Source organism: Chiloscyllium plagiosum, chromosome 28 (assembly GCF_004010195.1).
Source record: "Chiloscyllium plagiosum isolate BGI_BamShark_2017 chromosome 28, ASM401019v2, whole genome shotgun sequence".
Taxonomy (NCBI): Eukaryota; Metazoa; Chordata; class Chondrichthyes; order Orectolobiformes; family Hemiscylliidae; genus Chiloscyllium; species Chiloscyllium plagiosum.
This window is the reverse complement of record NC_057737.1, coordinates 14,146,698-14,174,284: the sequence shown is the minus strand read 5'-3', so window position 1 is coordinate 14,174,284 and position 27,587 is coordinate 14,146,698. Positions and strand designations below refer to the sequence as shown.

Here is a 27,587-nt window from a genome sequence, read left to right as displayed (position 1 = left end):
AAAATGCAGCACAGTTGGGTGGGAACAACTGACCTGAAGGGAAAAGAAAAACATACAACTTATGTCCTGATATCATACATGCAGGAAAACTGCAGTGATTGGCATTTGGAGAAAAGTCAAATGAAGTTCTGACATACTCGTAAGTAGTACTTTACATCTATCTGCACCAGATATTGCAGTATTTGGTTGTTGAGCAGTCCCTCTACTGGACTAATCTTCATGAGGCTCAGGCTAATAATCCAGGCAATGGGAGTCCAAGAATTTGAATTGAGTTTGAAAAATTTAAAAACAAAATTTCAGTGCCAGTAAAAGTTGGCATTGGCATTAAAACCCAACTGGTTCTCTCATCTCTAGCAGGGAAGGAAACCTGTCCATCCTCACCTGGGCTGGTACATGTGTACTTTAAGTGTAAGCAACTCTTAACTATCCTCTGCAGTGACCTTGAGAGTTACACAGTTGTCTCAAACTTTCCCAGCACAGTCACAGGTAGGGAACAAATACCATCCTTAACAGTGACAGTCTCATCGGGAGACTGATTTGGGTAGACGTGCAGTATTTTCCAATGATTCATATTGCATAAGCAGTGCTTTCATAAAACAAACTACACTTTACACTGACCAAGCTGCTGGAACACCAGTGATAAAATCCCTTTTTCCCTCAGGGGGTATGGTTAATTCTGCAGTCATCCTCTCCTGGGCCAGATTAATAGTTTACATTATACATAAAAAGGTATCTCAGAGCCTTTTTATCTTTGAGAAACTAGTTTCATTTCTCCTTTGTCACCATTTTGAGATTCCTCATGTATCTCTTGCAAGCTGGTAGCAATCAATGAGTTATGGTTTTTTTTAAAAAAAAAATCAAAAAGCAAGGCTGCTTCAAGATTGATCACAAGGATTTCCAATGAATACCTCAGTCATACCTTGGTTTCAGGCTGGAAGGACAGCAGTCACTTTTAAATAGCAGAAATTATCCAAGTACGTCATGTGATTGTGACAATAGTTCATGAAACAGGGAATATTAAAATGCGCAAGTCTTATAACCCAGTAGTTAGTGTTCCTGTCTCTAAGCCAGTAGCTCTGTGTACAAGTCCAGTTCCAGGACTTGATATCCATGGAAGATGTATTCATGGTGTAGTCAAAGTAGTTGATTATCAATCCACAAATACTTTCAATATATTTACAGCAGGCACTAAGAGCAGAGAGTCTCATGGTCAACAAGTCATGTGGCAGCCACAGGCTGCCCTCCAAAGCAAGTGTTCCCCTCATTTCTATGTACAACCAGAAGGAGAACTTGAATGCAAACAATATACAAGATGTACCAAAATAGCACACTAGAAAAAAAAAGCCTGTCAGAACTACATAATCAAGTGGATATTCAATGGAAAGTGCTGCAGCTCCATAACAATCCAGCCCAACTAAAATCAGTTCTTCTTTCCCAGTCACATTCTTTTGAAAGTCCTCCTGTAGACAGATGCATAATTACAACAGTTCCACTCCACAAAGCTTACCAAAAGGCTTTGTACAATTATTGCGTGAATACAAATCTTTAGTGTTAGAAATTATTGGACATTTCCTGCAATGTTTTTCCGTGGTGCCAAATCAACAGAACTTCCTTTTTTTAAAAAAATCAATGAAGATATTGGAATATTTATAATCAGTTCTTCTGTGCAGTTTAAATTAGAAACATATTTAAATGGATACCATTATTTTGAAGTTTAGGACGCAAAGTGGGGAATAGGTCAAGTTCATTGGACCTGGCAAAATTACTTCTTGCAAATTGCATTGTTATTACGTCCCATTATGTATATCTGAGGGCAGTGAGCAGAATGAGAAGTTTAAGATTTTCCCCAGATAATAGCTGTTCTGCAGTACATGCCTCTTATTGATCCATCCAAGGTTAACTCATCTATCTCCCTAGAACATTCAATCCCATTTCTAACCAAATGACTGAAATCCATTTTAAGAATCATTAGTACAACATTACCTTTTAAGGAAGTTAATAACAGAAGAGAATAAGACATGCAACACATCATGCATGTCACGATGATTCCTTGCTATTTTGTCCCCATATTTCCTGAGATGAACAAGCAAGCATATTGTAAGCATGTGAAACACTTCATATCCAACAAATCACAGTACTGCGAGACAATTTAGTAGGTTAAAAGCGCCACGTAATTGTTATGTTGTTAAACTGAATTTGTTATGTCAACAAATACAACAGTCTACATCTATGCAGGAACAGAAAAGATCAGGCGATCCATCTCACCACAATTCATCACTTACATACAAAACCTTAAAGATGCTGAGGTACAATTCCTTGGTGCTGACTGCCCTCAAACAAATTGTGCAACTTTATCATTCTTCATTTCTTTCATTGACTGAACCACAGTCAAGTTGACAATGCTTTTGGCACAAGAACAGAAGCTTCACTGTGTGACATAAGACTTGGGCCATCCAGCCAGTTGTTTTCCAAGTGAGCAAACAAAAATTAACAGTGAGTTACTTTGTACTACACAGTGCAGTACTGTACCACAACCAAGGAACCCAAAAGGTTAATCTCCAATTTATACTGCAGTGAGGTTGGTAGTACAGACTCTACAAGTGATCTTGGGAGTTCAGGAAAGCAGAATAAATATTTACCAAGGAACCATGTGACAATACTTTGGCTTTAAAAGATGTATTTTATCCTTTTTTTTAAAAATGAAGAAAGATTGAGACAGAGGTGACAACCAAAGCCAATAAAGTAAACAGATTGTGAGGCCTTGGGGTTATTTTTTAAAGTTGGATCAATAAAAGTAGTCTGAATGGGTAGGGCCAAGCTCCCACAGAACCAGGAGTTTTAGTTTTAACTTTCTGCAGCTGCTGGGGTTCTGAGGCTGGATGTAGAAACTCTTCTCCATCTCTCTGTTACAGCTAAAACCTGGGGCTCTCTTCCTGCTGCATGTGAGACAATCTATTTTACTGAATTTGCCTTTGCCAAGGGAATGTTTGTGGAATGTTACTATATTGGAACAGTTAATTAGTCATAGTTAAAACATACATCATTTTGTTAAGCATTTTAATAGAGTTACTGTTAAACCAATTCTTATACGAGATATTAGACTAGAAAAGATCGAGGTTAGTTACAAAGAGGTGTTATCAATTCTAGAAGGAGTGAAAGTAGACAAGTCACCTGGGTCAGATGGGATTTTCTGAGGATTCTCTGGGAAGCTAGGGAGGAGATAGCTGAGCCTTTGGCTTTGATATTTGAGTTGTCATTGTCTACAGGTATAATACCGCAGGACTGGAGGATTGCAAACGCTGTGCCCTAGTTCAAGAAGGGCAGTAGATATGACCCAGGTAATTATATACCAGTGAGCCTTTCTTCTGTTGTACGAAAGGTTTTGGAAATGATTTTAAGAGATAGGATTTATAATCATCTAGCAAGCAACAATTTGATTTCCGATAGTCAACATGTTTTCGTCAAGTGCAGGTCATGTCTCACAAACCTCATTGAATTTGTTGAGGAGGTGACCCAGCATGTAGATGAGGGTAGGGCATTTGACTTGGTGTACATGGACTTCAGTAAAGCCTTTGATAAGCTTCCACATGGTACGCTATTGGAGAAAATGCAGAGGCATGGGATTGAGGGCGATTTAGCAGTTTGGATTAGAAACTGGCTTTCTGAAAGAAGGCAGTGAGTGGTGGTTGATGGAAAATATTCAGCCTGGAGTCCAGTTACTAGTGGTGTGCCACAAGGATCTGTTTTGGGACCATTGCTGTTTGTCATTTTTTATAAATGATTTAGATGCAGGCATAGGTAAATGGGTTAGTAAGATTGTACATGACACTAAAGTTGGTGGAGTAGTGGACAGTGTGGTAGAATATTGCAGTTTGCAGGGGGACTTGGATAAACTGCAGAATTGGGCTGAGAGGTGGTAAATGGAGTTCAATGCAGCTAAATGTGAGGTGATTCACTTTGGGAAGAATAACAGGAAGGCAGAATACTGAGTCAATGGAAAGATTCTTGGTAGTGTGGATGTGCAGAGGGTTGGTGTTGTTAAGAAGGCATATGGTGTGTTAGGTTTCATTGGTAGAGGGATTGAGTTCTGGAGCTGCAACGTCATGCTGCAATTATACAAAACACTAGTGTGGCAGCACTTGGAATATTGTGTACAGTTTTGTTCGCACCATTTCAGGAAGGATGTGGAAGCATTTGAAAAGGTGCAGAGGAGATTTACCAGGATGTTGTATGGTCTGGAGAGAAGCTCTTATGAGGAAAGGCTGAGAGACTTGGGTCTGTTCTCATTAGAAAGAAGAAGTCTAAGAGAGGATTTGATAGAGACATACAAGATGATCAGAGGATTAGATAGGGTAGACAGTGAAAGTCTTTTTCCTAGGATGATGACGTCAGCTGGTACGAGAGGGCATAGCTACAAATTGAGGGGTGATAGATTTAAGAGAGATGTCAGAGGCAGGTTCTTTACTCAGAGTGGTAGGGGGGTGGAATGCCCTACCTGCCAATGTAGTTAACTCAGCCACATTAGGGAGATTTAAACAATCCTAGGATAAGCACATGGATGATGATGAGATAGTGTAGGGGGATGAGCTTAAAATATTTCACAGGTCGGTACAACATTGAGGGCCGAAGGGCCTGTTCTGCGCTGTATTGTTCTATGTTCTATTTTTATTTCGTCTCTATTTTAAGTACACAATCCTTTATGTAAAATTCTGAAATCTGAAGTGTCTTTCATGAAGTTCTTTTCTATATAACAAGGTTGTTTTGGCATACAAAAATGTGACCCAGCTCCACACCTACTCAACTCAAATCACCAGCAGGAGTCAATTGTGTCTCAGAGCTTGTACTAGTCAAAAGTGGGTCTGCTGTTTGGTAATATGTTTTTTATTTCACTGTGAAAATGTCATTCATTCTGAAATCTGAAAAATTCCAAAATCCGAAAAACAACTGGCCCCCAAGGATTTCAGATGAAGGATTGTGTAACTGTTGTGTAACAATAAAGTGTGTTTTGCTTAAAGTCGAGTAGTTTGACCAATTGAATTACATCTGGAATGCAAACTCTTACACTTACACTGAAAATAAGAAAAAGTTAGGGTTTGGGCTATCTTCTCAATATATTTTGAGGGGGTTTGTTCTGGTCCTTAACAATCCATTCATAATTATCAAGCAGACCTTGTTTAAAAACATGTGTACTCGCAGACAGTGGATAATGATGAAGTGGCATTCACCTTCTCAACATCCAAATCATTCTAACAACACACACCGTCAAAGACACAATGGCATTTGTATAGTGTCTCCAGATATTCCAAAGGGCTCTCCAACAGATGAAGCATTTCTTTTAAATAAGTAGTAACTGTGAATAAGTATGGCAGATTCGACCAGGTTTTGAGCAGTGAGTTCAGCAAGAAATGGGATGAAAAACTTGTGTTTGAAATGGGGGAGGTTTACAAGATTGTGCCCCTTTAAATATGCCAACCAATAGACCAGAAGGACAGAGTTATAGAGATGTATAGCATGGAAATAGACCCTTCAGTCCAATTCCTCCATGCCAATCAGATATCCTAACTTAATCTCATCCCATCTTCCAGCATTTGGCCTATATCCCTCTAAACCCTTCCCATTGATATACCCATCCAGATGCCTTTTAAATATTGTAATTGTACCAGCCTCCACCACTTCCTCTGACAGCTCATTCCATACACGTGCCACCCTCTGTGTGAAAAGGTTGTCCCTTTTAAATTTTTCCCTTCTCACCCTAAACCTAGGTCCACCAAGTTTTGGACTCCCTTACTCTGAAGAGGGGAGGGGCAATGCTTTTTTTTTTAAAAAATTACCCATTTTTCTAATCAACCTGTTGAGCAATACTACTTCACACCTCTGGAGCAGGCGGGCCTTGAACCTGGGCCTCCCGGTCCACAGGTAGGGACACTACCACCGCACCACAAGAACCATTATACAACTAAATCTGAACAGTTGCTTCCCAGATGAAACGATTTGCAGCAAGAGGTTGCGACATGACTGTATTTTGGTGGCTGTGGCTGGGAGTGACTGTCACTTACCCCAGACCAGAGGCAGCAGGGCTCTGCCCCCACGCCTGTTCCTTACCTCGCGGCTGATGCTGGGATCGTTGAGGTAGTTTTCCGAGATGAGCTGATCGAACACCAGGTTGACCTCGGTTTTAAAATTCTCGTCGTCCGAGGCCCTGATGGTGGAGAGCTTGGTGTAGAAGCGGTGGAAGCCACAGTCTGGCTGAGGGTAAACCGCTGTTCTTCCCCTCTGTCCTTCCTCAGCAGCCATGGCTCTTCCCATTGACTCACTTCCTTCAATTTGAACTCTTCTCTATGGCAACAACTGTACACAACCAACGACTTCCTCCGGGTTAAAGGGCACACCTACATCAACAACTGATTGCTAAAGGTCTCTTTCTTCTCTCGATTAAGAGGGATTCAGTGCTGTGTTTGTGAACCCTAAGTGTTCTTCCCGGCAGAGTTAACGAGATTATTTGAGTCAAGATTCGAATCATTTGGGCGACTTTGACAAAGGGGAAACTTAATGGAAGATTTTTTTTCATGACTGTGAAGAGTTTTTGATTGTGAATAAGGATTAGTTTTTCTGTTTGGGAACCTGAGTTAGTAACAAGGTTTACTAATAGATCATTGTCACTTTTATTCTGTTAGGCCTTTCTTTTTTAAACCTTTCGAGTTTCGGTTCTTTAACCATATTTTTAATAATATAATTCCAATTGTTTTCTGGTTACAAAAGTAGTTACATTTATAGTATACACTATATGTATACACAGTGGTAACAAGTAACCTTTACTGAGTGGTTGGCATTGTGAATTACTCCAGGTGGAGATAGTGGTGTTGGTATGCGCTATGTTTCCTTACAGTTACACTGTACGAAGCCAGATAGATTTGGATTGTTACTCTGTAGCAGACGAGATGGCGTGTGTTGAGTGCTCGGCAAGTAACTTATATGGAATGATAATTTGATCTATGAAAAAAAACTTAATTGTACACCAGAAAAGGGGATCTCATTTTGAATCCTTTCCTGTTCAATTTTGGAAAGTACATTTGTTTTCACAAATTTTAGCTATTTTTCATCTTGGAAGTTCATAATGTCTTTAGACAAGCTTCCTTACAGTCTTCAATTCTAGCAAAGACTTATGTCAAAATGTAACTCTGCTTTTTACTTTACTGTTGGAAAAGCTGTGTTTTTTCAGCATTTTGTTTTAAATCTCTAGAGATTTGTGTTTTTGTTGCCTTTTGTCAGGCCATCTCTCATTCATTACATTCAGCATCCAAACGTGGATAGGGTCAACATCTTGGAATTAGCAACCTAACGTTATCATGGGAACATATCAGCATAAAGTCACCACCAACTTTAAAACTGCACATTCAGATGATGGTGGCTTCAACAGCAGCAGAATTTTATTCCATCAGAATCTGTAACTTCATGGCCTGGCATATATCTGACTCGAACATTACTATTTGCAAGCCATGAGGCTAATCCTGTTTCAATTAAGATGATAGCAAAGCCCATCAAGAGCAGCACCAGGTGCTCTTAAATATGAGCTACCAACATGATGCAGCTACAACGGACTGCAAACGTGGTAAACAACTGAAGCCCCATGGTATAGATATAGCTAAACAATCCCACAAACAATGGATCAGACTAAAGTGTTGTCCTACCATTTCTGGTTATTTTTCTTTTTAGAGACACAAAGTGCACAAATCTTTATTCAATTGGCTCCCTTCTTTTATTTTTTTTCTTTTATTTCTTTTTTTTTTTTATTTTTTTTATTCCACACTACCACCTAAGTGCGGTAGTGCTTATTTTATCCCCAGAACCCATGGTGTGTGTGTGTGTGCGCAGGTGCGAGACACACTGAAAGACAAAGTGCACGAATCTTTATTCAATTTCCACCACCAGGAAGATAGGAAAACACCCGGGTGGCCAGTGACAGGCACTGCCCTTCACATCAAGGGACAGTGCTGTGTGATCAAAACAGTGAAGGGGAGGGTAGGGACTAAATCAAAATAGAATTGGAGGGAGAAATGATGCACTCCACTCCCTGTGGCGCCCACCTCTCCCTGAACAACTCCAGGGTGTTGGTGGACACCGCGTGCTCCTTCTCCAAGGACACCCGGGCTCTAACGTAACCGCGGAAGAGGGGCAGGCAGTCGGCCCTAACGTCCCCCTCCACTGCCCGCTGCCTGGACCTGTTGATGGCCAGTTTGGCCAGGCCCAGGAGCAGACCCACGAGGAGGTCTTCAGACCTGCCCTCCTCCCTCTGTACCGGGTGCCCAAAGATCAGGAGCGTGGGACTGAAGTGCAGCCAAAAACAGAGGAGAAGGTTTTTCAGGAAATCAAAAAGGGAGTGCAAACGCCCACACCCCATATACACGTGGTCCACGGACTCCACAGCACCACAGAACAAGCAGTTGGGCTGGGAGTCCGTGAACCACCGCAATCTGCGGTTGCAGGGGACTGCTGCGTGCAGCACCCTCCACCCCAGATCCCCGAGAGAAAGGGGGAGGACTCCCGCATAGAGAGCCCTCCACTGGGGATCCCCACCGCCCGATGGCAAACACCCCTGTTTATTTTTTTTTTCTTTTCTTTTTTTTTTTCTCCCACCTTCCAACCACTCTAAGGCAGCCCGCCCCTACCCACTTTCCGGTTAGGAGCTCTTTTATTTATTTATTTATTTTATTTTTTTGTTTTTTTTTTTTTCTTTTCTTTTTTTTTCGGCCCTAACGACCCCCTCCACGGCCCGCTGCCACCATTTCTGGTTATTAATGGTGATGGACAATTAAACAGTCAATGAGAGGAGGAGACTCTGAATTTCCCCATGTTCAACAATGGTGAGGGTATCGTGTAAGCGTAAAAGGCAAGTCTGAAGTGTTTGTAACCACTTTCAGTCAGAAGCAATGAGTAATTGATCCATCTTGGTCTCTTCCTGAGAACTCCACAATCACAGATGCCTGTCTTCAGTCAGTTTCTCTCACTACATGTAGTATTAAAAAATGGCAAAGTATACAAATGCAGTAAAGGCTATGGGCCCCAATAACATCCCAGGTGCAGTGCTGAATACTGATGCTCCAGAACTAGCTAAGCTGTTCCACTAGAGCTATACAACACTTAGCTGAAAGAAAATGAAAACTTCCAAGGTATAGTTAGTTTAATCAATATTTTGACACACTACCAGGCAGGTAGGATCAATTAACAGTATTTTAATGGAAGGTGTAATCAATATTTTATCAAGTAGCATTTTGTTCAGCAATATTCCATTTGGGTTCTACCAAAGCCACTCAACTCCAAAGCAGTTACAGCCTGAGTCCAGAATGGGTCAACACAACTGAATTCCAAGGGTGAGGTAAGAACAGCCTTTGCATCAAGTGCATTTGACTGAGCGTGGCACCAAGAGGCCTGAGTAATTTTAAGGTCGTTTTTTGTGAAAGAGAATCATTTAATAATTTTATAGCAAATAAGATCCAAACAGGCTTACCAAGTTAATCTCCTAAGTATCTGAATCAGGCAGACCAGCAACGAACCCTAATCTCTGCTCCAGTAGCTGATCCACACAGAATAAGGAAAAACAGACCACAGATTTTGTTCCTAATTGTATTCAAGAACTCATTCTTAGCAGTACATCATAATGGACTTTGAATTAAAACAGAATCTGCCTTAGTAACGATGCCTTCACTATTGAATATCCTGCTGATTTCCATTAACATTCATCATCAATGCTCACATATTGAAGATCAGCAACTTGGATGAAGTCCATCACTAGAGGCTGACCTATTCCCTGCATACTATAGCCAAGCATTAGAGCCTCATTACCTTAAAAATAGGAAAAATAATTATGGAAAAGTTGGGCATAGAAAGCACAATTTTCACCATTCCAGTTTTGAATGCCTTTAATCTTGCTGGGGTGTCGTTATATTGGCATCAGTACTTTTTAAAAATAATTTATTCACAGGATGTGAGTGTCACTGGCAAGCCCAGCACTTATTATCCACTACTATGAAATTGTAAAGCTTTCTAGGATGTTTCAGAGGGCAGATATGATTTAACCACAAAGTTGTGTGCCTGGAGCCATATGTAGGCCATACCTGATAAGGATGATAAATGTTGTTCTCTTAAGCACCATCTTATTTTTAATTTTTTCGTAATTATCTCTCTGCCTTAATTAATCGGATCATAGGTCATCCCTTCACTTGCTATTCAGCTGTTTACATTTTACTCACACCGTCTGACATTTTTGATCACTTGCAGCAACTTGCTATTTAGTCTATCAACACTCCACTCACATCATTTGTACCATCTTTTGAACTCTGCCTATAAATTCTGTGCCTGTGTGCTTCTCTTCACTTCACCTGATGAAGGAGCAGCGCTCCGAAAGCTTGTGACTGCAAATAAACCTGTTATAACCTGGTGTTGTGTGACTTCTGATGGCAAGCCCAGCACTTATTATCCACTACTATGAAATTGTAAAGCTTTCTAGGATGTTTCAGAGGACAGATATGATTTAACCACAAAGTTGTGCGCCTGGAGCCATATGTAGGCCATACCTGATAAGGATGATAAATGTTGTTCTCTTAAGCACCACCTTATTTTTAATTTTTTCGTAATTATCTCTCTGCCTCAATTAATCGGATCATAGGTCATCCCTTCACTTGCAATTCAGCTGTTTACATTTTACTCACACCATCTGACATTTTGATCACTTGCAGCGACTTGCTATTTAGTCTATCAACACTCCACTCACATCATTTGTACCATCTTTTGAACTCTGCCTATAAATTCTGTGCCTGTGTGCTTCTCTTCACTTCACCTGATGAAGGAGCAGCGCTCCGAAAGCTTGTGACTGCAAATAAACCTGTTATAACCTGGTGTTGTGTGACTTCTGACATTCTCTTAAGGACATCATGAACTATAGGAAAAATAATGCAAGTTCAAATGAGCTGAATCTAGTTTTTATTCATTGTCTATGTCTTTCAACTGTGATGATTTGATAGATATGAATGAGCCTAACTCCTCTCTACAACTCAGGGATGCAGAAATTGATTTTAGCATTCCTGCTTCCTCCCTGGCTGAGAACCACAGAGAATGATGATTGAACCTAGAAGCTAGAATGTAACCTAGTCTAATTCTGACCAAAGGTCATTAACCTGCAACATTAAATCTGTTTCTCTCTTGACAGGAGAATGCCAGGCATTTTCTGTTTTGATTTCTGGCTTCCAGCAACCCAAGAATTTTATTTTTGTCCTATCTGGTCTCTTTGGCTTATCTCTACACTTTGTAGTATTGTTTGTGTACAAAAGCATCGGAGTTCTGAAATGACCTAAAGATCTTACTATATTTTTCCAAGTTTCTGAATGACAATGACAAGGCAATATTAATTTCCCATCCCGTTGTCCTAGGGTGAGGTTGGTGTTACATGTGAGGCCTTCTTCTCAAAGACAGCAGTCCTAATGATGGTGCATTGGAAATCGAAGGAGTATGATTTCTGGCCATTTCCAGGTAGCATGTGAATTGAAGAATTTAAAAGTTATGGTTTTCTCATGAGATTGATGCTTTGGTACTTTTTGGGTAGTACAGTGACTGTGGTTAGCACTGCTGCCTCAACACCAGGGACCAGGGTTCAATTCCAACTTCAGCCAACTGTTTGTGTGGAGTTTGCATATTCTCATGTCTGTGTGGGTTTCCTCCCACAGACCAAAGATGTGTAGGTTAAGTGGATGAGCCATGGGGAATGCAGGGTTACAGGAATAGGATAAAGGGGTGACATGCTCCTCTTCGGAAGGTCGGTATGGACTTGATGGGCCAAAAGGTCTGCTTCCACACTGTAGGGATTCTATGATTCTCAGTAGTCAAGGCTGCAGGGAAGGGAGATACTGTCAAAGAAGCTTTGTTATATTGCTGCAGTGAACCTTGCCAGACTTAGGAACTCTAGCCACAGTACACCAAGTGGTAAGAGGGATGCATATAAATGAAGGTGACCGGGGTGCCTTAAATACACTGAATTATGTCAAACACCTTCAACATAGCTGATGCTGCATTTTTCCAGGTGGGCATTAAATCTCACAGATGGTATGTAGGGATTTATAAGTTCGGAGGTGAATCATTCATTGTGAACATCCAGATTTTGGTGATCTCTGATAACAGTAGAAGCCTTTGTGATGGTTGTGTCATTGAAGGTCATGGAGAAATGTCTGGAACTTCTTTTGATTAACTCATTATCCATGTCCTGCTGACAAGGATTACTTCATTTTTGAAAGAGGTGCGGATGCAGTTGAACACTTGTGGACTCATCAGCACACACCACTTCCGACCTCACAACTGAGTGATGGTCATTGATGAATCAAATCTGGATACATCGTGGTCTGGGGCTGCAATACCATCTTCCTGTTTGACATGTCCTTTTTGTAGCCAGTGGAGGATTTGGCCCTATTGAATTGTTTTGCTTGGTGCCATAGCTGGTTGAATCCTGTCTTAAAGTCAAGGGCAAGTACTCTAACCTCAATATTAGCATTCAGCTCACAGTGCTGGATCAAGACTGTGATGACATCTAGAGCTAAGCTGTATTAATGAACCTGATTTCACCATTAAATCATCCAAACTATTGATGACCCCTTTCCCTATTGGACTGAAGACAGAGAGGAGGCTGATATGGCAATAATTTAGTGGATTAGATTAAATTTTCCTTTTTAAAACAAAGTATATAACTGGTCAATCATCCATATTGTCAGTAAACCGAAAGAGTGGTTATTTCTGTGTGGATTGTCAACATTAGTGACTGCACTTAATGTTGCATTTATAACATTATGATATGGATGACAAGTCATTGGGATGAGGCTGAAAGGGACCACACACGCTGTCTTTCTGGTTCAAAACAGTTAGAATCATTTCATCTTTGTCTTTCACTCCCAGAGTGCCACATTGGTTGAGGCTATGAATATTCATGCATGTTCAGCTCTATGCCAACTGCCATTTTTAACCTAAACACGATTGGACCAAAAAGGTATACAGCAAACTTTAGAATCCTAAAGCTGTTTACAACATGCTACTTCTGGTGACTAATGGCTTTCTAAATAATATTGCAAGATTATTTTCAGTATAACTAGCATATCCTTCCATTCTGAAACACTATTTCCTGCCTTGCTTATAAACCAAAACAAGATTGTGCCAAGCTGTTAAAACTGATAGTGGCATACACTTCTTGTGCTGATCCATTAATCCAAGGTGGCCAGTTTTTCCATGAAGATCTGGACTTTCACTAAGGGCATTAAGTGAAGTAAACTACATTCATATGCTGAGAATTTGTTTGAGTCTAGCACCACATCTGCATGACTTGGACAGCAGTAGTACCACTAAACATTGAAATCCACATCTAGTTTCCTCAATGGTGAAGAACATTGCCATATAGAGCAATAGGAGCAGGTTATGTAGCTCTTTCTACTTACTATCATTGAAGTAGATCATGGTTGCTCCAAACCTCAGCCATCCCTAGGACAGTGATGATGGCCATTGGGTATGGTAGGTTATTCTGGTTTATATTATAAACAGAAAAGTCCTAATTACCTCAGCCTTTTGAAAGGCCACTTTTCTACTGTGATCATTTTAGGTATTATGGGAATTAAGAACTGTAATGGCAGAAGGTGAGATATAAAGTTGGTATTGCTCCTGTAGGTTTGAAGGACCAAATTACTTCCTCCAACAGTTATAGGACAGAAAACTGAAGTACTTTTGCCCATATGGTCCACTCCATTTTTATTTCAATGGGATTTCTACATTCAAACAAACTCACTACAGCACTCGGGTAATTGTGCCTTTGCAGTGCAGAAACACCAATATAAAGAAAGCTAGTTTGTTAGTGCAATTAAGATTTGTTATTAACTGGCTAATTATTAAACTAGTTCTCAAATGCAAATTCATAAACTTTTGTTAAAAACCAAAACAAAACTCCTTCTCCTGAACCCCAAATGAAAGAAAAACACTCACCATTAGTCCTAGCTGCTACTGAACAATGTAGTTTTAAAGAAGTTTCCTAAATAGTACAAACTAAGCATGATAGCATCAAACAATGTGGTCTTCTTTCTCTTATCACCCTCCTTCCTGCAAACCTTAATTTCTATTCTCAGGATGTAGAATTTTGTTTTTCCTTTTCTTTGCAAAGCTGGTCATTGTTTGAACAATATTTAAGAATCACTCAAAACCAATTAGATTGACAGGACGTGTTCAATGTTATCTTGATTCTTTGACCCAAAGCTTTGGAAGTCATGCTCCAGTCAGTATATTGGAAAGACTATAGAAAAAAAGTTAGGAGTTTAACTTATTTTCTTTGCTCTATTCGTATGGACAAGTGAATAACTTTTTTTTTTAAATATTTAAAAAAAAAGGCTTTGAGGCTAGTCCTTCAGCTACTGCTTTCCTTCAAAGTACATTGAGTTACATCACCAAGATGATCCAAAAAAATCCAATTGCACAATAAAAGGCCTTAAAAAGGAGCATACACACAAAAATATTAGTTTATAAACTAAGTTAGAAGAGAGCTTTACTCAAAACCTAGGTACAAGCACAATGGTCCACTTGTGCTCAGTTGTTAAATTTAATACAAATGGATAAAGAGTTACTATATGGCATAGAATTCAGCACAGTCCAAAGGGCAGCTCATTCATAAGATGGTATCCAGATACAGTTGTCATTCCAATGAGCAAAAAGCAACAATGCACTCGTTTGCACATTCAAGCCCTTCATGATCAAAGAAAAACATCAAGACAGCTTTCATAATTGACAGAAGTCTGACACTTTCCATTTATTGGCAATTACATTAACAGTTAGCTCATTGACAGATTATGAACAAGGAGTGAAGCTATTCCATGCTTTAATCACAAGCTATGTAGTCTAAGTACATACACAAGTACAGGTATGGAGGGGGGGGCTGGGAAAAAAAGTGGGGATCAAAATTCTCAGCAGTTTAGATTTGTTTGACATCATTTGGGAAGACTAGAAAAAAAAAATCAATATAAGCACCTTTAAAGTATATAGTTTGCTTATAATAATAAGGATAGCTTATAAAGGTTTAAAATGGTTTTTGTAAGGGATAGGTTTTGAAAATAAAAAGACACCATGTTACAGACACTTTGGAAAACATGCAAACAAAAAAAAACACATGATCATGTACAAACTGCCTGGTAGCATCTGTACATTTTACAGCAAGTCAGAGCAACTTCAGCTGTTGCTGGTTTGATGATGACCTTGCACAGAATTATAAGTATTGAAAGTTTCTCCACTCTTGGCAGATTACAGCACAAGGGGGAAAACACACTGTTTTGCCCTGCTTAAGGTGCAATCAAGCCTTCCTTGTCATTCTGGTAATCCAACAATTTCATGTTTCTATGTAGCGGATTTTTAAATAAAGTCTTACTTAGCCTCAGAACAGTGGTGAATCAAATTCAAATTACCTTTTTATTTTAAAAAAAAAGGAACATGTTGCTGATGGAATTCAATGCAATAGCAATTTTGCTATTAAAGAAATATAGCTTAAAAAAAGAAAGCCAATACACCCAACATCTCCAGTACAACTGCCCTCTCTTCCAAATAGAAAGAATTGGAGAAAAATAGGATTGGGGTTGAATTGAAAAAAACCTTTGCTTCTGAAGAGAAGTCCAGTGATCCAATCTTCAAGTAAAACCATTCCAGTTTATTCTTTTAAAGGCCACTGTTAAGCATTTATCCATTTCAAATCGAATACAAAGAAAAGAAAACCTTTCTGGGCAACTAAAGCAAGTTTACTGCTACATATACACAAGATAAAGTCCATGCAGCTGTTTAGCCATTAAAGGGACTGTGGCTCCAGCCGTCAGTGCATTAGTTCATTTTTTAAACCCCTTTCTCCTTTTAGCCAGACTTGAATAGAAGAATTGCAACCTGACCTAGGTAAAAGTAGATGAAATGCTTTGTTTCATGTGTGACATAACTACCGAAGTTTCTGCCAACAATGCAGTGCCATGTTGGATTGTACTTCTTGTCAAATTCCTGCAAGGAAAGAAGGTGACAAGCTCAATCATTCATTCATTGAAAAAAAAACACGAACATCTTCCCACATCAGTATAGGTCAATCCCGAATACAAATGTTTATTTTTGTTTAAACCAACAGTTAGTAAAGTTAAAAAATTGAAATAGTACAGTGCTAGAGATACAAATCAATGGAGTCCCAGGTTTAGTGAAAGGGGGTTGTAATGAAAAAAATTCTGGGGTAAAAGTAAATTAGATTTGGTTATATATTACCCATCTTTGGAAGAAGAAGAAGAAGAGAGACATTTCAATTGAAATGAGGGTTTTTAGACTATATGGAGCTAAACTAGCATGACTTGATTAAGAATTTAAAAAGTATAAAATGTACACGCTGTCTTAAGACTTCACAAAATTTCCCCTATTGTTCATTCAGGGTACGAAGTCCATGGTTTGTGTTTGGCAGAGGCCTTTTCTGCTCCAATATTAGTTTTCCCAGGTGATTTTAAGTTACACTATACAAGCACACTCCACATTCCTTTAGAAGATGCTGATTTTGTGGACCTCGACACAATTATCTGACACTAAACGTCAAGGATAAAACCCTGCAACAGTTGCACAATATTCACTCTATCTCAAGATCCTGATAAGCCAGGCAAAGTTCTTTTATTGCAGAAGAGCATGAGTGAAGTCTGATCTTATGATTTTGAATTCAATTTCAAATGGTTGAATGTTGTATTGGAATAAAAGCAGAGGAGGAGCGATAAACAATACAGGTGCTGCATTACAACAGCACAAGGGTAACTGCACGTTATTGTTAACTGGCTCCTGCACACAGAGTTTTGGTAACCAGCTCTTCACCTGAAGGCTATACCCATTTAAAAGCAATTGTTAAAACGGAAAAGAAAATAAGTATACCGCAAGGTACCTTTTTGATAAAGGCGGCAATGTCCTTTTCAATGTTGTACTTTTCCATGGCTTGTGTTGCACAGTCTACTGCATCTTGCTGCATATCTTCAGACATGTCAGCATTTTTGATCACAGCCTTCCTGTCGGACATCGTGCTTGCTTAACAGGGGAAGACAGAAAAAGCAGCACACCGTGATTTAAAATTGTACTAATCTGAAAGCACGATTATAAAAGGCTACGTACGGGACTGTTGGCTTTCAAGAAGAACGTGCATCTAGCAGATATAAAGACTGGATCGTAGTTGAACTTCCAACATTAAATCGGAATTTTAAAAAAAACACAGACACGAAAACACATCCTAAAACTTCCCGCTTTGAAAGAGCGGAAGAATTTAAGTAGTACGAGCACTCTGCACGGATGCAGCTCATTCATCTGGGATTTATAGCGCCCTCTCCCCATTAGACACGCAAGTCGAGACGGGAAAGCCTCCATTTGCACAGAGAAAGAGAGAGACACACAAAAATAGAAAAATAATTACACTGGTATGACAGGAAGCGTTACCTTTTTTCCCCCTTTAAAAACTTGGCGTTTCAAGCTATGAAAAAACTAGATTCTGTCTCGATACAGATTAATATCGGGGTGGGAACGCACATGAAAAAAGGGAGAGCAAAACATCAGAAATAACACTTTGGGTACAAACAGACTTTTTGAAATATATAGCATTTTAAGATTACTAGAGACAATCAACTCCTCCCCAGCAGGGTCACCATTCTCTCGCACCTCTCTCCCGACACACCTCCCACCATAAGAAAATCCACCGCTATAAAAAAAAGGTCCGATTAATTATTTCGAGATTAGGCTATGTGTTTGAAGGTGGAGCCCATTTATCTCTGCAGATATTCCAAATCAGCCCCTTACATCCGCGAAAACATAGTCACCATCACGTTCTGCCTAATCATCCACTTTACAAATTATAGGAATGCAACTCCGACTAAATTTATACTGTTCACCCCTTCAAAAGAAAAGCACCAGTCATTCGCAGATTGAAAAAAAATCATATATAAAGCCAATTGGGTTTCCAAACACACAATGTTATGTTATATTTTCCCCATCCCGAATGGGAGCTGCAGCAAATACATGCATTAGCAATGATGCTTTGGAATCGTAGCCACTTTATAAGGGAAAAAAAAGAGCTTAGGTCATTTAAAGGTAACTGAAAATCGTGATGGTATCACATTTTTAAAAAAAACATACATACATATATATAGCCTTGCAGGAGATGATCTCACCTTCCAGATGTTAATCTGCCAGTCTATGTCCAAGCAAAGCGGCTCGCTTTACCACCTCCTTTTTCCCCTGTAACCGCTTTTCCCTGATGCGATCCGCTGTTTTTTTTGCGACAGTCCTCCTCTCCCCTCCCTGCCTGCCTGAAATACCGCCCAGTCCCCGCAATGGCTGAGCCGCCTGCCACGTTCATTGGCTCGGCGCGGGCCGTGCTCTCCGCCTGTGCATTTTCCTCTGGCCTCATTGTGCCCACATCTTATTTCAGCCCACAATGCAGTGGGCTGAGGGAACCCTGCTGCTCATTACTGATTGGGCTACAGTGTTTTAAGGTACACACACACACATACACACTGATAGCAGGGGGGGAATGGCACCTCGGTAACAGCAGGAGGAGGAGAAAAAGAAGAAAGATTAGAATGGGTGCAGTGGATGATGTCTACCCCTTTCCTATGAAGGCTCGACATGTTAACTCTATTGCTTTCTGCACTGATGCTTCCAGACCTGCTGAGTTTCTCCAGCAAGACCTGTGTGTTTTGTTGATTTCTACCCCTCTTCACCCACCCGTCTTTTGTCTGGTCTCTGTTTCTATTATCACAGTCTTTGCATCTAAACATGAGTGATTGTGTACCTCGATTGAGGGAAATTGACGATGCCTGGTGGGAAGGGCGAGCGTTTGGCTTGCGCCACTCCCGGAGCTTCAGTTGCTCTCTGCAGGGGTGTGTGTGTGTGTGTGATCACTTTGTTAATGTCTCTACTTGTCTATCCAACGGTGATGCACCGAGCGGCGCCTTGTGAAAGTTCACAGCCGAATCCCAGTGTCCCCTTGAAAGTGAGGTACTGAAATTCGATTGGCCAGTACTGGAATTTTAGTTATATTTTTTAGAAATCAGTTTGTATCGAGTGAGGAAATAATATATTCGTCAGCAATACTCCCCCGCCCCATTTTTTTCACCAACTGTTCCCATCTGCCTTGAACACAAGGACTATAAGTTGGCTCCATGCACAGCGTAAACGTCAAGAATAACCTCACTCAAAAGAGCATTTATTTATTCACGCGAGAAATAGACTTCTGCTTTCCACTGGGACTTTTGGAACTTTTAAGGGTGTGCCAGAACACCTCGCAGACAATGAAGTACTTTTACAAGAGTGCCCTCACGTTGCTACGCACAGTGGTTTAAATCTTTAGTCATAGAGTCACAAAGCTATACAGCATGGAAACAGACCCTTCCGTCCATGCCGACCACACCAACACACGCCTTCACAGTTTTCAAGATCTTCATCAGGTCATGACTTCATGTTTTTCCTAGAGGAAAGAACCTCAGCCATTTCTCTCTAAACTCTCAGTTCTGGTTTAATTCTAGCAATTTTTTGTTTTGCAATTCCTAATGCCTTGTTATGCTTTTTACAATATGGAGACCAGACCTGTTCATAGTGTGGGTCAACCAAGGCTTTTACCTCTTCTCATCCTGAGGCAGGTCTGACCCACAGCACCTTCACTATGTCTAGGGCAAGGGGGAGGGTCGTGAATCCAACAAAATGAGAACAGGGATCAAATCCCAATGGCACCAACCTGACCACACTGGTTGTCCAGTTAGCTGAGCCAAATGGCCCTACAATGCAGCTGGGTGGCTGTGGTGACAAATACCTTTATGTGCATGTTGTAATCTGTTGTAGCCAACTACTGCGTGAAAAAGAGTTTCCTCATGTCACTTTTGCTTCTTTTAACCTGTGCTCTCTTGTTTTCAATCCTTTAGAGTGGGAAGATTTATTCTGTCCATACTTCTCATTATTTTGAAAACTTCAATCAGATCTCCTTATAGCTTTCTTTACTTCAAGGAGAGATAGTTCTGTCCTTCCAATCTATATTCATATCTGAAATTCCTCACCCTAGAACCTTTCTCTTAAATCTCTTCTGCATTGTTTGTAATGTCTTCACATTTTCTCTTAAGTGCAGTCCCTAGACCTCTGGATGCAGTACACCAGCTGTGGTCTGACTAGTGCCTTATATAGTTTTGACAAAACAGCTCTACTTTTATATTCCAATCCCTTTGAAATAAGGCCCAACATTCTCTGTGCCTCCCCTATTCCCATTGAATTTGGATGCTAGCTTTTTTGTGATCCTTGAACAAGGCTTCACAATTCCCTTGTTCTGTAGCTCTCTGCAGTTTATCTCCATTTGAATAAATATTCTTCTAACCTCACATTTTCCCACGTTATGTTCCATCTGTCAAGGTTTTCACCACTCACTTAACCTGACTCTATCCCTCTGCAGACCTTTGTGTCATCTTCACCAATTGCCTTCCACCTATTTTTGTGACATTGCAAACTTGGTTATAAGGTTAGATTAAATTACTTACAGTGTGGAAACAGGCCATTTGGCTCACCAAGTCCACACCGACCCTCCAAAGAGTAACCCACCCAGACCCATTCCCCTACATTTACCCCTGACTGATGCATCTAACACAATGTGCAATTTAGTGTGGCCAATTCATCTGACCTGAACATCTTTGGATTTTGGGAGGAAACCAGAACACCCAGAGGAAACCCGCGCAGACACGGGGAGAATGTACAAACTCTACACAGATAGTCACCGAGGCTGGAATTGAACCCGGATCTCTGGTGCTGTGAGACAGCTTTGCTATTCACTATCCTCATCCAAGCTATTAATATATATTATAAATAATTGTGGCTAGCACTAATTCTTGTGACACTCTACTAGTTATAGGTTGTGATCCTAAAAATGCCTCTATTATTCTAACTCTCTGTTCTATTAGTTAGCCAATCCCATATGCATGCTAATATATTACCTCCAACACCATGAGCTCTTACTAAGTAGACTACTATGTGATACCTTATCAAACACTTTCTTTAAATCCAAATATGTTACATGTACGGCTTCCCCTTTATCTATCCTGCATGTTACCTCAAAGAATTCTAGTAAAATTGTCAGGCATGATTTCACCTTCATGAAGCCATGCTGACTCTGCTTGATCATTTTATGTATTTATGAATTTATAGTCTATTATTACAAGATTATGACAAGTCAATCCATTATCTCTGTAGTTACTTTCTTTAATATCCAAGGGTACATCTTATTAAGTTCAGGGACATATTGTCTTTAGTTCTATAATTTTCACTGGCACTTTTTCTCTAGTCATACTTGTTTAATTCTCCTCCTCCTTTTACCCCTTGATTGTTTAATAATTTTGCAAAGCTATTAATGTCTTCTACTGTGAAGACTGGTGCAAAGTATTTATTCAACTCCTCTGCCTTTTATTTCCCCATTATTTCCTCAGCCTCTTTCTTTAAGATGCCTATGTTCATTTTGGCTTCTCACTTCCCTTTTATATATTTTATAAGCTTTTGTTGTCTATCTTGGTTTTACTTGCAAGTTTAACTTCAAACATTGTTTTCTCTCCGTTACTATATTTTGGTCATTATTTGCTTGTTTTTAAAACTTTCCCAGTCCTCTGGCTTACCACTAATCTTTGCCATGTTGTATGTTTTTTTTTCAAGTTGTTGCTATCCTTATCTTCCCTAGTTAACATGGTTGGCTTACCCCCTTATTAGTATCCTTCTTCCTCACTAGAATATGTCTTTGCTGTGATCCACAGACTGTTTTCTTGTATCCTACCACTTTTCCTCAACAGCCTTTGGGTAAACTCCTTTCCTAGTCCACTCCAGCCAACTCTGCCCTCATTCATAGAGTCATACAGTACAGAAACAGACTCCTTGGTCCAATTTTTTCATGCTATCTGAGTTTCTCAAACTAAACTAGCCCCTTTTGACTGTGTTTGGCCCATATCCCTCTAAACGCTTCTGATTCATGGACTTGTCTAAATGTCTTTTAAATTTTGTAAAATTTAAAAGACATTTTGTAAAATTTTTGTAAAACTTCCTCTGGCAGTTCATTTCGGGTCCCTCTTAAATCTTTCTCCTCTCACCTTAAAATATGCCCTCTAGTTTTGCACTCCCCAATTCTGGGGAATAGAGCCTTGCCATTCCCCTTATCCATGTTCCTCATGATTTTATAAACCTCTATAAGGTCACCCATCAACCTTCTACACTCTAGGGAAAAAAGGCCCAGCTCAATCAGCCTCTCCTTATAACCCAAACCCTCCAGTCCTGGTAACATCCTTGTAAATCTTTTCTGCACCCTCTCCAATTTAGTAATATCTTTCCACTAGAAGGCAACCAGAACTGTACACAGAACTCTAAAAGTGGTCTCACCAATGTCTTATACAATTGCAACATGATGTCCCAACTCCTATACTCGATGATCTTTGCAATGATAGCAATTGTGCCAAACACCTTCCACACCACCCTGTATACCTGTGATGCAACTATGAATTAACTTTGTACCTGAACCCCTTAGTCTCTCTGTTCTACAACACACCCCAGGGGCCGTACTATTAACTGTGTAAATCTTCCCTTATTTGTCTTACTAAAATGCAACACCTTTCATTTATCTTCACTAAAGTCCATCTGCCACTCCCTGGCCCATTGGCCCAATTGGTCAAGATCCCTTCCTTTGCAATTACCATTTTGTGAGCTTAACACAGTTGTTTCTTCCTATCAAGCTGAATGCTGAATTCTACTATATTATGGTCATTGGTTCCTGCAAGACCTTTTACTGTGAAATCATGTATTAAATCTGTCTCATTGCACAAAATAGATTGATCTCCAGTTGGATCCACAACATATTGTTCTAGGAATCTGTCCTATGTATACTCAATGTGTTCTTTCTCATGGCTTTCTTCCATCTTTTTACCAAAAATCCTTTCCCACCACCCTTTCCTTCCTTTTGTCTTTTTGAAAAATCACCTTCACCAAAATTATCTAGTCTGGCCTTCATGGGACTTGAGAGCCACAGCAATGAGGCTGACTCTTAATTGCTCTTGCAAATGGATCAATAAGCCACTCAGTTCAAGGACAATTAGACGTAGGCCATTGCCAATGATGCTCACATCAAAACTTAAGAATAAAGAAAAACGAAATCAACAGCATTGCCCTGATCATCCCTCCTGGACTAGGGCTTGAACCTAGAGCTACTGACTCAGAGGCAGATACACTATCACTGTGCCACAAGACATAAATTTGACATAACGTTTCTGCATTCCAGATCTGTCCCTCCAGAAATGAACTCCAGGTTCATTTAAATGGTCAAATTAACCTGCATCGTATTGTTTAATGCTTTTTGTACCTGTAACCCCAAATCACTCTGTTGCATTTAGAAAATTAAATATGTAGAGTTTATGTAAATGGTGAACAACAATGATCTTAACACTGATGTTTATGGAACATAACTTTCCACCTTTTGCCCAGCCCTTAAATCTGTTTTGTAGCCTCTATGCCATTCACACTCTTACCCTATCCACTGACTCAAGTTCTGAACATTCGCTCATGCAAACCAAAACAGCGTGATCATATTCATTTATAATGCTCTTTCATGTATACTTTGTAGTACAGCCACCAGACAATGGCTTGTCTCTTCTATCTCTAACCCAGGGATGCTGAAGACTACCATACCAACTCTATTGTCAACCTTCCGAGATCAGTTTTCTCCTGGAATTGAACCTGTGACCTCTTGATCTGTGCTGCCAGCTACTCTTTTGATATAGGCACTCAGCTGATTGGGAGAAAAAAAGATCTTCAACAGTTTGTAAAAGCTTTTAACTAAAATGAATAACTGAAATGTCAAATATTTGGGTTCTCATACTTTTGCCATGATGTGAAGCATTTTAAATAGGAACAATGATCTTAATTGAAGTTAGTGTAAAGTTTAATCTGGACAGATTAGATTACTGCGCTGTAGTTCCTTCACGTTTTCTGGCAGCCAGATGCATTTCACATCAATTGAAACATAAATAATGTACACTCTTTTTGTACAGGTATACATGGAGAAAGTGAGAACTGCAGATGCTGGACATCAGAGTCGAAAAGTGTAGCGCTGGAAAAGCACAGCAGCGTCCAAGGAGCAGAATTGATGTTTCGGGCATAAGCCCTTCATCAGCAATTGTGGGGGGGAGCTGAGAGATAAATAGGAGGATGGGGCTAGGGCTGGAGGAAGGTAGCTGGGAAGGCGAAAGGTAGATGGAGGCAGGGGGTGATGGAGGAGGGGACCTTTCTGGGACACATGCACCAAACAACTCCACCGCCCTGTGGCCGACCACTTCAACTCCCCCTCCCACTCCGCCAAGGACAAGCAAGTCCTGGGCCTCCTCTACCACCTGATACCTGGAGGAAGAATGCCTCATCTTCCATCTTGGGACCTTCCAACCACACAGCATCAATGTTGATTTCACCAGTTTCCTCATCTTCGCTCTCCCCACCTCATTCCAGATCCAACCCTCCAGCTTGGCACTGCCCTCTCGAACTGTCCTACCTCTCCATCTTCCTTCCCACCTATCCGCTCCACTCTCCCCTCCAACCTATCACCATCACCCACCACCTCCCTCTACCTATCACCTTTCCAGCTACCTTGCCCATCCCTACATTCACCATCTTTATCCCTCAGCCCCCTTTCCTTCGCTCCCCCCCCCCCCTCCCCCAACACCATATTCCTGATGAAGGACTTATGCCCGAAATGTTGATTCTCCCACTCCTTGGATGCCGCCTGACTTGCTGTGCTTTTCCAGCACCACACTTTTCAACCATATGTGTACCTGGCACATCAATGATGTATATACTATGGTAGACTATTATATTTGTTCCTCTGTTCTGCCCCCCGCTCCCCTCCCCAAATTAAATCCTAATATCCATCTACCGGTTGAGGTGAACATAAAATACTAGAGCAGTATTCAAAAAAAGAGCAGGGAACTGCTACTTAGTGCCGTAGTGAATATTTATGCTTCAATTGGTATCACTAACACATAAATCTGGACATGGTCATGCTGCTGTTTGTGAGAGCTTGCTGCATGACTGTGCTTCCTACAGTATAACAGTGACAGCATTACAAAATTACTTAATCAGGTGAAAACTACATAACAATATCCTGAAGTTATGAAAGTAATTTTATTAATATAACGGAACATTTTATTTTAATGGCACTTGAAAGGGTCAATCCTGTAATTAGAACCTCCGTAATCTGGTGGCTGTAATCTGATAATATGACAGGTCCTTTCATGTCACCCAACAAAATTTAGAATCCATTTAAACCATGAAGGGAGAAAAATCTATTGAATTTGCTAAACTTATACGAAACTATAAATACTTAAGAAAAAACAAATTTTTGTCTGGTCATATCGAACTTGTATGTTGCTATAAAGACACGTTTTGACAAAGCTTTTAATCTTCCATTCATCAGGGCAATTTAGAAGAGCATCAATTTAAGAGAAAAAAAAGACATTGTATGAGAGGAGTTTGTGGACCTGGCATCCTTACTGTCATGGACAGATTAAAAATCTGAAGTAATACATAACACTCTATGTGTTTAGAGATGGTTTTAAAAGCACCTTAAATAGCCCACCATAGATGGCTACTATAAGCACATAGCTTTGAGCAGTGAGCGTCCAGACGTTTCGGAAGCCAAAATTAGCCAATCAACACCCCATGTAGTCCCAGATGATACTGGAAGGTTAACTGTTATGACACAATGGGGTCTCTAATATATTTTAAAATTCTATTTAAGTTGAATTGCATGTTTTACCTCTCCTGTAGGAAGACTTATAGAGGTTTACAAAATTATGAGGGGCATGGATAGGATAAATAGACAAAGCCTTTTCCCGGGGGTGGAGGAGTCCAGAACTAGAGGGCATAGGTTTAGGGTGAGAGGGGAAAGATATAAAAGAGACCTAAGGGGCAACTTTTTCACGCAGAGGGCAGTATGTGTATGGAATGAGCTGCCCGAGGAAGTGGTGGAGACTAGTACATCGCAACCTTTAAAAAGCATCGAGATGAGTATATGAATAGGAAGGGTTTGGAGGGATATGGGCCAGGTGCTGGCAGGTGGGACTAGATTGGGTTGGGATATCTGGTCGGCATGAACAAGTTGGACCGAGGGATTTGTTTCCGTACTGTACATTTCTATGAGTCTATGTGTTAATTATTTTCCACTTACCTTCTGAGATAGGCCACAATTGTTTTTTCTGCAATTCAACCTTTTGTCTAAGGCAAATAGGGTTATGGAAAATCCAAAGGGTTTTTATAATTAAGGACAAAAGGGTAACTAGGGAGAGAATAGGGCTCCTGAAAGATCTGCAAGTCATTCTATGTGTGAAGCTGCAGGAGATATTAAACAAGTATGTTGCATCAGTGTTTTACTGTGGAGAAGGACATGGGAGATATAGAATGTGGGGATATAGATGGTGACATCTTGAAAAATGTCCATATTACAAGGAGGTGGTGCTGGATATCTTGAAAAGGATAAAAGTAGATAAATTCCCAGGACCTGATCAAGTGTACCCTAGAACTCTATGGGAAGCAGGGGAGTAATTGCTGGGCCTCTTGCTGAGATATTTGTATCATTGAAAGTCACAGGTGAGGTGCCAGAAGACTGGAAATTAGCTAACGTGGTGTCACTATTTAAGAAAGGTGGTAAAGAAAAACCAGGGAACTATAAACTAGTAAACCTGACATCAGTAGTGGGCAAGTTTAGAACTCAATAAGATTTGTGAAGCATGACCTGCCCCTCACAAAGCCATGCTGACTGCCTTTGATCACACTATGCTTTGCCAAATAGTCGTAAATCCTATCCCTCAGAATTCTTTCCAAAACTTTGCTGACCACAGACGTAAGACTGACTGGATTGTAATTGCCAGGGATTTCCCTATTAACCTTCTTGAAAAGAGGAATGACATTCGCCTCCTTCCAATCCTCCAGTATGACTCCTGTGGAGAGTGAGGAGGCAAATATCCTCGCCAGCGGCTTAGCAACCTCCTTTCTCACTTCCCGGAGCAGCCTAGGATAAATCTGGTCTGGCCCTGGGTACTTATCAATCTTAATGTTTTCCAAAATTTCTAGCACATCAACTTCACCAAATCTTGATTTGGTCAAGACTGTATCCCAGCTCCTCTAAGTTTTCATTTACATCAAGTTCCCTTTCTTTGGTGAAAACCGAAGCAAAAAAACTCATTTAGGGCTTCTCCTATCTGCACAGACTCCACGCACAAGTTCCCTCCGCAATCCCTGATCAGCCCTACCTTCTCCCTGATCATTTTCTTATTCCTCACGTATGAGTAAAATGCCCTTGGGTTGTCCCTAATCCTTCTTGCCAAGCCTTTTCGTGCCCCCTCCTGGCTCCCCTCAGTCCATTTCTGAGCTCCTTTCTAGCAAGCCTGTAATCCTCTAAAGCTGTGCTACATCCTTGCTTCCTCCACCTTATGTAAGCTGCCTTCTTCCTTTTGATATGAAGTTCCTCTGTTCTCGTCATCCAAGGT

At 40.4% G+C, this 27,587-nt stretch overlaps 2 protein-coding genes across 3 annotated transcripts in view; both read right to left on the bottom strand.

The window, feature by feature from the left end:
* Positions 1 to 6,329, bottom strand: part of heatr6 (HEAT repeat containing 6) — a 66,297-nt gene extending 59,968 nt beyond the window's left edge. The window contains exon 1 of the mRNA XM_043718907.1: positions 6,103 to 6,329. Coding sequence (XP_043574842.1) covers positions 6,103 to 6,306 — 204 coding nt within the window. The 5' untranslated portion in view covers positions 6,307 to 6,329. The remainder of the gene's footprint in view (positions 1 to 6,102) is intronic.
* An 8,456-nt stretch (positions 6,330 to 14,785) lies between these two features.
* LOC122563976 (dynein light chain 2, cytoplasmic) lies at positions 14,786 to 18,376 on the bottom strand. 2 transcript variants are annotated; one of them, XM_043718359.1, is made up of 3 exons: positions 18,185 to 18,376; positions 16,946 to 17,085; positions 14,786 to 16,041 (listed from the first exon to the last, which is right to left on the bottom strand). In XM_043718359.1, the coding sequence occupies exons 2-3, from the start codon at positions 17,075 to 17,077 to the stop codon at positions 15,904 to 15,906; spliced, it is 270 nt and encodes an 89-aa protein (XP_043574294.1). In that variant the 5' UTR covers positions 17,078 to 17,085; positions 18,185 to 18,376; the 3' UTR covers positions 14,786 to 15,903. The 2 variants fall into 2 exon arrangements, with proteins under 2 accessions (XP_043574294.1, XP_043574293.1); XM_043718358.1 differs by having other exon boundaries at positions 18,216 to 18,369.
* Between the last annotated feature and the right edge of the window lie 9,211 nt (positions 18,377 to 27,587).